At 36.9% G+C, this 12,442-nt stretch overlaps 1 protein-coding gene across 1 annotated transcript in view; it reads left to right on the plus strand.

The window, feature by feature from the left end:
- RECQ4A (DNA helicase (RECQl4A)) overlaps positions 1 to 12,442 on the plus strand; it is a 69,444-nt gene that overhangs the window by 9,620 nt on the left and 47,382 nt on the right. The window contains exons 5-11 of the mRNA XM_010271117.3: positions 358 to 822; positions 908 to 1,075; positions 1,161 to 1,291; positions 1,447 to 1,819; positions 1,898 to 2,029; positions 5,783 to 5,869; positions 5,981 to 6,108. Coding sequence (XP_010269419.1) covers positions 358 to 822; positions 908 to 1,075; positions 1,161 to 1,291; positions 1,447 to 1,819; positions 1,898 to 2,029; positions 5,783 to 5,869; positions 5,981 to 6,108 — 1,484 coding nt within the window. The remainder of the gene's footprint in view (positions 1 to 357; positions 823 to 907; positions 1,076 to 1,160; positions 1,292 to 1,446; positions 1,820 to 1,897; positions 2,030 to 5,782; positions 5,870 to 5,980; positions 6,109 to 12,442) is intronic.

Genomic DNA, 12,442 nt, shown 5'->3' on the forward strand with positions numbered 1-12,442 from the left:
TAAATGTGAATGAGACATCTCCTAAATGTGAGTTGTTATCTAGTATTGATGGAAAACAGACAATCAAAGAAGAAAAAAGGGTTTATACATTAAAGTTAATTTCTTTGTAGACTGTTTTCTTTTCTGCTCTTTAAGTTTATCAATATGCTTCATAAGGCATGGATTATTATTCTAATTAGATTCATGTATGATAAGATTTTGAAAATATGAACCAATGCAAGTTGTAAAAAAATTCAGTCTTCATTGTTGAGGCACATAGATGATACTTGTTTTCCTTGTACTATGTGCATGCAAAATATGCATGATACACTTGGTTCTAACTTCTTGATATCCATTGAATTCGCAAACCATTGACAGGCTTGGGAAGCTCTTTCTAGTGTTAACATGGCTTGTAGGAACTATTTAAAACCTGGGATAACTGTACCTATAGTTCAGAATATTGGCACAGATCACTTACCATTAAAAAGGTCAGATTCTAAGAATATCAGTAAAGCAACTACTCTGTGGAGGTCATCTGACATCACTTGCAAATTTTCTGAGAGCTCAACATTTCAAAATTTGCAACCACACCAAAACTTGAATTACTGTGGTGTGAGGGTTGGTGAATCTGGGGATTCTCTGCTAGAAAGTCGAAATAGTGCTTCGGACACTGGTGTAGGTGTAAGATTGTCAGAAGATAAGGAAGCATCACCAATTAATGGTTCTCATGCAAACATCAGGGGTGGATCTTCTGGCATTCATACTCTGCATAAGCAAGATAACCCTGAAAAAGAGTTTGGGGATCATTTTGCTGATGATATTGGTGATGATGACATACTCGAGGTACTTTTTGTCATATATTCTCATGTGTAAATTTAGAAATTATGATTTGAATGCAGATATCACATTTCTAATCCTTATGCTTCAGAATATTGATGTGGACCAAATAGTTCTTCAATATCAAGCAACTTGCACACCTCAATCATCAACTTCTAAGCTTCCATCCACTACATTTCTAAGCAATAATAATAATACAGTGCCTGATGAGACATACTTTCCACCAGAATTATGCACAATATGTAATCATGGTTTTAAGGTATGTGTCTGTAATTTTGGTTTTGAATTTGCTACTTCTCATTTCTTCTTCAACTTGACACAACTGATTCCTGAAATTGATCCAGGTAGGAATTTGCCCAGAAGCTGCAAATCATTTGCAGGAGATGAAGGATACACTAATTGAAATATCAAATGAACTTCTTGACAACTTTAATTTTCTCAGTCCTGTGCAAATAGAGAGCCTTCGTCAAGATAGGTAGGTCCACCTTTTGGTTTTTATTTTGTTATATTTTTTTTGTACTGCATTTTTTCAAAGGATCTTTTTAATTAAAACAATACTCTCTCTCTCTCTCTCTCTCTCTCTCTCTTTCTCTCTTTCTGTTCTTATTCATGTTGTGCATCCATAGACAGGTTGCAGCTGAATAAAAAAATTCAGCAGCTGGACAAATATCTTTATTTCAAAGAAAGGGATGAAGAACGACAGAAATCTAATTTCTCTGCTTCCACAACCAGAGGTCTCCAATATGAAACTCCTCCACATGGTGCATATACAATGAATCATTCAGGATTTGATGCTAGGATCAATACAAGCAGTGAACCAGGGGGCTTCGGTAAAGGGATATCATCATTGATATCATTCTCTTCTATAGATGGGTTTGGTGCTTCCTTAGGTCCTGTTGAAAGGGAAGCATATGTTCCTAAGATTATTGAAGTTAATTACATTGAAGGATCGAATGATAAGAGGTGGAGTAGCAGAGATTTCTCATGGACCAGGAAACTGGAGGTACTTATCTTCATTAACATGTATCTTCAAGTACATGTGACAGCTTCTTCTGATGGTGTACTTTGTTTCATGCTTCAGGAAAATAACAAGAAAGTGTTTGGAAACCATTCCTTTCGTCCAAATCAAAGAGAGGTGATCAATGCAACAATGAGTGGATGTGATGTTTTTGTTTTGATGCCAACTGGTGGTGGAAAGAGTCTGACGTACCAGGTATAGAGGATATTTTTTTTCCTCTGTATGCTAAACAGGGCTAAATACTTTTTTTTTTTGTTTTTTTTTATTAAGGCTAAATACTTTTTTTTTGGTTTTTTTATTATCAAGGCTAAATACTTTGTTGTCATTCTAAAGAAATACTCTTGCTTCAGAGTCCATTTATTAAAGGGTAAGGCTCACTTATTCTAGACTCTAAGTCCCAAAGACTATTTAACATCCTTGTACAAGGTGGTGTTGCTGGTCCAACTAATAGAGTGGTGGTTGAGAAAGGCTTGAATTGTTGTTGCTGGCATTTATTGCTTTTGTACAAAGTAGTGAATTTTTTTTCTTTAGTGTACCAAATATTGTACATCCAAAGCAATCTCGTTAATTGTTTTGTTTTATGTTCTTTACGAGAAGGGTACTGTTGTAATTTTACCTTTCCTTTTGTTAGAAGTAGTGAAAAGTATGGTTAAGGTGCTTTTCAGTTGCATTGACATATGGCGTATGTATTGCAAAGCACCTTTGACAAAAGTACTGTGGAAATTTGTGATTTTCTGTTTTTTTTTTTTTTGACATTTGAATGCTAGGAGAGATCATTGGTTGGGCTGGGCTTAGCACTTATGCTAAGAGTAGTAGCCCGAGAGTGGACCCTGGGCCTAAAATATAAGCTCAGGCCCAAGCTGGGAATTGGTCCTATTACACCAAATAATAAAATTTATTTATATATAATGTTTTTTTTTTATGATCAGTGTTTAGTTATATGTAATATATCATATATGTTATATGATATGAAAACAGATATTGTATGGGCCCAAGCTAGGCCAAGTTTGGCTTGTCTTTGGGCCTATGACAAAAACTATGGGCCTCAACACATGAGTGTTTTCTTTTATATAGATGAAGGTAAGGCCTTCATTCTAATACTAGAGCAATGTGAGACAAGGGCTTCAACTCATGCACTCACTAGTGTGTTGTTGTTCCTTGTCCTACATTGCTCAAGTATTAGAATGAAGGCCCTGCCTTCATCTATTACTAGCGAGGGCCCCTTGTGATGCATGGGAAAACCCAATATCCAATATGATGACAAGGGATTAAGAGAAATATAAACCTTACATTATTTGCCTCGAGTAAAAAATAATAGAAGAAATCATAAATCCATGCAATTCAACAATAATGTATTTCAAATTTTGAATTAATGTAAGTCATAAGTTTGATTTGCACATTTTTAATATTTTTAAACTTTTTTTAAATAATTAAAATATTTCATTCTAAAATTTTTAAATATTTTTAACTATTTATTGGGCCTAAGGCCCATTAGTTTATGCTTAGTTAAGTGTTTACTTGTGTTTTTAGTAATAGCCGACTTACTAAGGTGGCATACTTGTCATTGTATTCATTTTTAATTATGAGTATATAAGATGGTGAAAGGGGCGGCTAGACTACTTTTTTTTGGCTTCTCCCCATCTCTTCAACCTCTCTTTTTCTCTTCTTTGCACAAACTTTTCTTTTTCTTCTTTTTATCACAGATTTCAAATCAGATCAGATTTATTGCACTTTCAACTTGGTATCAAAGCAACTTTAGGGATTTTTAAGCTATTCCATCATGCAGCCCTAGACCAGTCGATTGCATGAGTTAAAGAGCTGATCAAGGACTTCAAGAGTGCCAGGTTTTGGTGGATCTTCAATCCCTTGTAGCAGGTTTAGGGTTTATCACCAAAATCAGGAAGAACTGGAGAAAGGGGAAGAATCCTGATTGCAGTGGACTCTTCATTTTTGACCTTGGAAGTGGTGCACCGGTTTTTTTAGGTTTCTAGGTGTTTTTTGAAGAAGGTGGTTCAAGTCCCATGGAGAAGGGAATCTTAGTGGAAGGAGCTTTTGGAGGTACTTGGAAGGTGTTTGAGGTTTCTAAAGGGGATAATTTTTTTTTTCATCTCCAATTGATTTCCTAATCTGTCTTGGAGTTATGGAAGGTTGTGGAGTTGAATATAAATCTACAAGTGAGATGGGACTAGGTGGAGGGGGTGCTAGTGACCCCTTCGGGGTAGGGACCATCATGACAGTCAAGTTGGTAGTACAAACTACTTAGAATGGTTACGATAGGCAAAGACAGCCATTAGAGCTCGTGGAAAATCGGAATATGTCACCAATGAAGAGAAGAAACCTGGACTAACTACTCCCGGTGGGTGCAGGAGAACTACACGGTGATGACCTGGCTGTGCAATTCTATGTTACCCCATATAAGTAAGAATATTCTATGAGCTAACACAACTAAGGAGATTTGGGATGGAGTAGCAGAAACTTATTCACAGAGTGGGAATGTTGCTAGAGCTTATTGGTTGAGAAATTAGGTTATTGCTATTAGGCAGGGAGATAAGTTTGTTGCAATTTATTTTTTTGGCCCTTAGAACCTTATGATAAGAGATAGATCATTTGGAGACTGTGGTTTGGGAGAGTAGCTAAGATGCAACAACTTATCAAAAGCTAGTAGAGAAAAATAGGGTATTTGAGTTTCTAGTAGGACTCAACCCTGAATATGACATTGGACAATGGCATATTCTTTCCCGAAACAATGTAACTCTCTCTCAGGCATATGCCTTTGTGTCTGGAGAGGAAAGTAGGAGGAATGTGATGATGAGAAACCCAGGTATTGAGCAATCAGCTATGGTTAGCATAGTGAAGTCTAAGCCCAGTCGGGATAAGGTTGGCAATGAATCTAGGAAGGAGGACAAGAAGGACTTGATCTATGACTACTGTAAAAAACCTAAGCATACTAGAGATACTTGTTGGAAACTTTACCCACACCTTATATCGAGTTGACTTAGAAACAAGAAGGGAAATGTTAATATGGCAGTGACTAGTGATTTATTGGGACCACCTACTACAACTTCTCTAGAGTCTGCTGTAGTAGTTGTAGTTAGGGTCGAGTTGGAGAGATACATGTAGTTTTTGAGTCAGAGGGATACAACCAATTTCAGTTTATCATCAGGTGGACATCAAGGTGCAGGTGGATTCAAGAGGTAGTCATTCTACCTCGTTTGCACATACAAGTAGTTCACATGCCACTGCAAATTATGCATCCACTATAGGTAAGGGGGGACCTCCCTCGATTATAGACTCAAGAGACTCATAACATATGACCAATGTTTCCACTATCTTCTCCTCATACCACCTCTACTCTGGTAGAGACAGAGTTTCCACAACTGATGGATCACATGTTCCCATTGTTGGGAAAGGGTCTGTCAAGATAACTAATACCATTACACTACCTTCTGTACTTTATGTCCCTAGACTAGGCACTAATCTTCTATCTGTTAGTAGTTTGACAAGGAATTTGAGTTGTTTAGTGATTTTTTCTCTTGGTCATTGTGTTTTGTAGGATTTGGTCATTGTGTGACATCTATTCCCAAACTTGAAGGGGGAGTGTTGAGATTGGGTTGATAATATTTGTTTTTTATTTCTATGTTCAGCTAGAGTTATTGGGCCTAAGGCCTATTAGTTTATGTTTAGTTAAGATTGTTTACTTGTGTTTTTAGTAATAGCCGACTTACTAAGGGTATACTTTGTCATTGTATTCATTTTTAATTGAGTATATAAGATAGTGAAAGGGTGGCCGGGTTACTTTTTTTTTTGCTTCTCCACATTTTCTTCAATCTTACTCTTCTTCTCTTCTTTGTACAAACTTTTCTTTTTCTATTTTTTATCACAGATTTCAAATCAGATCAGATTTATTGCACTTTCTACTGTTTACATAGATTGAGTCCTATTTTGCAGCTTCCTGCTCTTATATGTCCAGGAATAACATTAGTGGTTTCGCCTCTTGTCTCACTTATTCAAGATCAGATTATGCATTTAGTACAGGTAATCCTCTCTATATTAGCAAGTTAATTTGGTAGTTTTGCACTCTTTTGGTTGTCTTATTAATTTCTCCACTAGCAACTTATGCCTTTATCTTTTAAACTTAATGTGTAGGCAAACATCCCTGCAGCTTATTTAAGTGCTAATATGGAGTGGGCCGAACAGCAAGAGATCCTTAGAGAACTGAATTCAGATTACTCTAGATATAAGTTGTTATATGTCACACCCGAGAAAATTGCAAAGTGAGTGTTGTTTTTACTTAATTTGGGGATTTTGTTGTTCAGAATAATTATGAGAAAAACTTTACTAGTTGGATGCTAGATGATTTTCAAGGATTAGCTATGATACCCAGATATAGATACAGACATGGCCACATATATGGGAAATGAGTAAGACTCTCCATTTCCTAAAATCCAAGAAACAAATATGGATATGAGCATATCATGTATTTATATCTAGTTTTTGAAGCTAAATGTTATTTTCCAAGACTTATGTCTTGCCAAATTTAACTAAATTTAAAATGGATTGTGAAAACTTTTGAACAAATGTCTAATATGAAGATCAACCTTGATAAAGCTGTAGTGTGGGTCTAAATATGGAGAGAGAGATCTTAGAGGGAGCAGAAATTCTGGGATGTATGGTTTTCTAATGGCCAATGACTTACCTGGGAGGCTGGGATTACCTTTGGGGGAGAATTTGAGAGGGAGCAACTTTTGGAGCCTTGTAATTGAAATATTATGAAAAGATTACTTTAATAATGTCCACATAAGCTTATTTGCCTATGTATTTTTTGTTTGTGTTTCGGATTCCAATGGGGGTAAGTAGAAGGGTTGAGAAGCTGATGAGGGATTTTTTGTGGGAACCAGGGGAGGAGAAGGACCATAGAGTTTATTGGGAAGTAGTGTGTAGAAGTAAGAAGTTTGGAGGATTAGGTCTTGGGAGCATTCAGGAAAGGAGCATTGCTTTGTTAGGGAAATGGCTGTGGAGGTTGCCTTTAGACAAAGATAAGTTGTGGGCAAAGGTAGTAATTTGAATTCAGGGCTTGCGGCAAATGAGCGAGACTTTGGAATTCTGGCTAGAGACTTGAGTGCTTCACTTTGGAAATCCATTCATGCCATCTTTCCTTTCTTCATACCATTCATCAGGTATAATCCTAGCTTTGGAGGTTGGGTCAAGTTTTGGGAGCATATTTGGTTGGGCAACTCACCTTTAAAGGAATGGTTTCCCTCTGTTTATGCCCTTTCTGGTTGTAGGGAGGATTTCATTTCTTCTTTCCTGTCTCCCTCTAATTCTAGTTTTTGGTTTTGACTGGGATTTGGGCTTTAGAAGAGGTCTCCGGGAGAAGAGAATTTGTAGTGTCTCAAATTTGCTTCAAGATCTTGAAAGAGTTGTGTTGGATCTTTTAAAAAGGGATAGTTGAATATGAACCCTTTCACCCTTTGGTTCTTCTACTTGTGCTTCTTTCTTTTCGCAATTGGTACAACTGAGTGTTGGTGTGGGAGTGCCTTTTCCTATTAAAGAGGTTTGGACCACACTTATTTTGTCTAGGATTGGTGATTTTTGACAGGAAGTGTATTTGGAAAGAATTAACACCTGTGATTTCTTGCAAAGAAAAAGACCTAGCTGGTGTCTTTCCCCTTATCTGGTGCCCTCTTTGTAAGGCCAATGGTGAGTGTTGCTATCACATATTAATCTCCTGCCCTCTTGTTTCTTTAATTTGGGAATGGTTTCTCTCTGTTTGGGTGTAGATGGAGCTCCTTGCCTACTGTTCAAAGCCTATTCTCCTCTACTTTTGTTAGATGGCTGAAGAAGAGAGGTAGAATCTTATGGAGGGTGGCTGCTTGATGGACACTTTGGGAAGAAAGAAATCAAAAAATATTCTTAGAAAAAAGGAGTCGAGAGGCAATAATTGAAGCTATATCTATCCGAGTGGTTCATTGGGTGAAGACCTTGGAGCTGTCTGAGGACATTCCAGCTGGTGAGTTGACGAGGAAGTGGAAGGAAGTTGCTGATTCTGCTCCTTACAAGGTGATCTGTAGACAAGACTGATCCCCACCTACAAGAGGCTTTATAAAGCTGAATTTTGATGGTAGCAATGAAGGTAATCCAGGTCCCTTAAGAGCTGAAATATTGGTTGTCATGGAAGGAATTCAAAAAGCAAAGGAATTGAATATTCACAAGCTTTCAATTGAGGGAGATTTCTAAGTTGGTGATTAGTTGGTTGCAGAAGGGGATGTGGCATTGTAGGGATATATACATGAGAAGAGAAGAATCAGGTGGCTGCTACAAGGAATGGATGCTACTCTACAATGGGCAGAAAGAAATGCTGATTCTTTGGCAAACCAAGGGGTGGAAAGAGATGGTCTATTTTGTGCTTGTTTGTAATTTGTACTTTTTTCAGGAGAGTTAAGAGAGTTTTTCTAGATGTGTATTTTATTCTCTTTAAATTAATGAGTACGATTCTGTTATTGATAAAAAAAGTAATTAAATTTCATATTATTTGTTAAGTGTTAATGCCATAGAGTATCTTTTTTTTATACAGGTTAACATTGTTTTCAAAATTATATGATTTGCAAATGCTAAATATTAATTTTAAGCTGAAAATATTTTTAATCATTCCACTTTCAAAATTTCTTTTATTAGTAAGGGACACGGGATTGCCAACCCTATTCACTAATCAATTAATTGAAGCTTGAAGCTTTTGTTTTTCCTTGGTGAAACAGGGGATCTGCCACATCTTTCTGTTCCATTCATCAGGTTTCTATGCTTGAATGACTCTGACCCATTTTTCCCCTTTTTGATATGAAAACAAGGTCCCTGCTTGTTAAGTCCTTAAATTTGCTGTAGGAGCAGGTTATTAAGATACTCCCAGTCACAGCTTAAAAAAAATAATAATAAAGAAGAGAAAAGGGCTGTCTTATAAGCCCAACCAGTCTTATTGGTGGGCTGAAACATTTTAATAAAGAAAGGGGCCTGCAGTCTAGTTTAGTGAACAACAGGCCCCAAGTTATTTGGGCTTATTTATGATGCAATAAGCATTTATGGGCCCGCAATAGAACCCATTTAGTGGAACAGCAGGCCCTAGAAGAATAAATCCATTTTAATTAATTTCTTGTGAGGTGTCCCACTTATTTATAAGGGGATGCCACTTGTCCTATTCTAACAAGAGGACTATTTTCCCTCCTTTAACCACTTGAAGTGGGGGGACACATGTCACCCTAGGGGAGAGAGTTATCTTCCCTCCTCTAACCACTTTAAGTGGGGGGACACATTCACCCTAAGAAGGATTTGTTTTCCCTCCTCTAACCACTTGAAGTGGGGGGGACACATGTCACCCTAGGAAGAAGGATTTGTTTTCCCTCCTCTAACCACTTGAAGTGGGGGGGACACATGTCACCCTAGGAAGGAGTTATTTTCCCTCCTTTAACCACTTGCAGTAGGGGGAAACTTGTCACCTTAGGAAGGAAAAGTTTTCTTTTCCCTCCTTAACCCATTTTAAGTGGGGTGACACTTGGCACTCTAAGAAGAGGGGAGTGGGGAGCTACTTAACCACCTCCCTCCTCTATATAAACCCCTCTCCTACAAGGAGAAGAGGCTAATGCCTTTTTTGTTGGCTATTACTAATTGATTTGCAGGATTTCTAGCATTAAAAAACAAGTGGGAAGAGAAAAGAGAAGAAGATTGGTGTGGAGAGCATAAAAGAAAAAGGAAGAAGGTAGGGAATCTTGTGTTCTTCCTACACCTCTTCAATATGATACTCCTTGTGCTTCTCACATGAGATGGAAGCCCATATTCTATCAATTCCTTTCACTCCTTTCTTTCTTCCTTTTATTTTTTTTTTCTTCCTTGTTTCATATTGAAATACATGTAAGGAGACAACCATCTACAGCCTTGTTCATGAAACTTGGCTGATTTTGGTTCCTTACAACCTACTAGCCTATGTGTGGGGAAAAACCATCTACAACCTTGCTCTTGAAATTTGGCTGATTATGGTTCCTCACAGCATGATAATGCACACAACCATAATTTAAAGGCCATTTGTAGCCTTGTTGATGAAACATGCTTTTTATGATACCTATTTACTTGTTATGCATACAATGTTTGTTTCTTTATATGTTGGTTTTCTCTCAAATAAAGAGGGAATATATAACAGAATTTTCATACTTAGTTTAGTCTCTATTCATTGGTACTTCTGAATCAGAATCAAAAGGTTTTCTTTGCTCCTAGCAGAGATGTAATTAAGGGAATATCTACATGATTTCCCGAATGGGGATTACTCAAATAACAAAAAACCCAGTTATTAGTCTAATTGGGTGAATTATGTTATGTGAGAAATTATACTAAAAAAAATTTTCCACTAACATTGCCCCATCTTTTGTTTCTTTCATTTAGATATCCATGTTAACATAAAAATAGTGGCTTTGGCTCTTTCTTTTCTTTTTTTTTTTTCTAGGGGTGACAAATGGTGGGTTGGGTGCAGGTTGAGTACCAACCCACCCATTTTGATTCTCTACCCATTTGCTACCCTTATTTGTTAATGTTAGTGGGTCACAATCCACCCTGACCCTGACCTACCCTAACCCACCCATATTGACTTGCTAACCCACACAAGTTCCTAACTCACACGGGTCATTTTTTATATATTTTTTCTCAATTTCAAATGCAATAATTGGAAAAATTAAAAAAGAAAATGCAAAACTGATATTGCTAGAAAAATAAAAAAATATATATTTCAGTAAACAAAAGCAGAAATTGCAGAAAAATATATAAATTGATAGAAAATTGAAAATAATATATATTTGAGCTAAATAAAAGCATAAATTGGAGAAAATACAGAAAATGATAAGAATTTTTTTTTTCAGAAAAAAGAATTGCAGAAAATTACATAAGTTGATAAGAACGATCTATTTCAAGAAAAAACAAAAACTGTGGAAATGCGGAAAAAATTGATAAAGATCTTGACGAAATTAAGAGAGCCTCTGTTTTCTGAGAAATAGGGAGCTCAGAATGGCAAATGAACCTGGATTAATCCCGTCAGTGTTGGGAGATGTAATGGGTGCTATGACAGTAAGGCCTTTGACTATAACATTGCTTCATTTTTTTTTTGATAAAAAAAGTGAAGGTTAATTAGGATTGGAATTTGGAGGAAACCTTGAACTTGCTATATATGGGATGAACGTTCCTTGGGGAGAAGAACATGACAGAGGGTTACTCCACACCGGTGACTAAGTGGAAGAAAGAGATTGTAGTGGAGAAGAAGAGGTTTCTGTTTGAAGAAACGGGAGGAAGTTCATCTCTTAAAATCAGGGAGGATAAAAGGTCTATGGTGATTCTGAATGGAGAGGCTAGGAATGGCTTAAAGGCTTCATCAATGGCACAATTTTTGCTGTTTCTGTACCAGGCTGGAGAGTTGAACTGTGTGTGGAAGGAAAGAAGTTTACGGTGGAAAAAAAGAGAAAATTCAGGGGAGTTTTCATTGAGCTGTACGAAATGTATGGGAAGTTGAGAGGCAGCTGGTGTTCTTCCAAGAAGGCAGAAGTAAACAGGGTAGGAAGAAAATTGTTGAAACCATCGAAGAGTCTGCAGAAAGGAATTGGCTAGTGGAGAGGAGGCACAAGGGATTGAATATTCCAAATGTTATGTCAGGGGACAGGGGATCGAATGCTCTAAATGTTGATTCAGGGGACAAGCAAGAAACCAGTATACAATGAAAACTTGAGAAAGAACAGCCAGATTTGGCTATGAATGGAGGCCCTTCAGTATTGAAGCTAAGGAAAACATGAGAAAGAACAGACAGCTTTGGGTATGTATGGAGGCTCTTCGGTATTGAAGCTAATGTTTGATGGTAATCTGAAGGAATGGCAGACAATGAAAGTGATGAGAGTGGCCAAAAAATTGAAGACTGATAAGGAGTCTTGGATGATATTTTGGGGGTTCTCCATATCAAAGAAAAGGAACTACTCTTGTCGTTTGATGGTAAGGCAGCGCTCCTTGATGGCAGTGATCTTCAGAATGAGATTACTGGGGTGAATACTAGAGCTGGATCAACACTAGGGGTGCAGTCGTGCCTAGTCGAGTTGAGTTTTGGGTGGCTCGATCTCAAGCTTGACTCAAAAACTCGGAGCTTGAACCTCGACTTGAGCTCGATTGAGTTTTGAGTTTCATACTCGAATTCAACTCGACTTGATACTCACGCTATTCAAGCTTGACTTGGCTCGAGCCAATTATAAATAAATTTCTATTAAAAATTATAAATAAAAAATATATTAGAAAAATTGATTACATATTAAAAATTATAAATAAATCAATATTATAAATAAAAATATATTATGAAACTTGATTATACATTTATTTATTTATATTATCAATATATCTATATAAAAATCAATAAAAATAAAAATAATAAAAAATAATATTTTATTAAAAGCTTGATTAGGCTCACGAGCTACTTGAGCCAGGTATTATGATTTATGAAGCTCAAACTCAGCTCGACTAACTACTCAACTCGAGTCAAGCTTGACTCGACTTGATAATCTTCGAGCCAAGTTTGATTTATTAGCGAGTTGAGCCCGAGTA

The sequence above is a fragment of the Nelumbo nucifera genome, chromosome 2 (genome assembly GCF_055504915.1).
Source record: "Nelumbo nucifera cultivar China Antique chromosome 2, China Antique-T2T, whole genome shotgun sequence".
Lineage (NCBI taxonomy): Eukaryota > Viridiplantae > Streptophyta > Magnoliopsida > Proteales > Nelumbonaceae > Nelumbo > Nelumbo nucifera.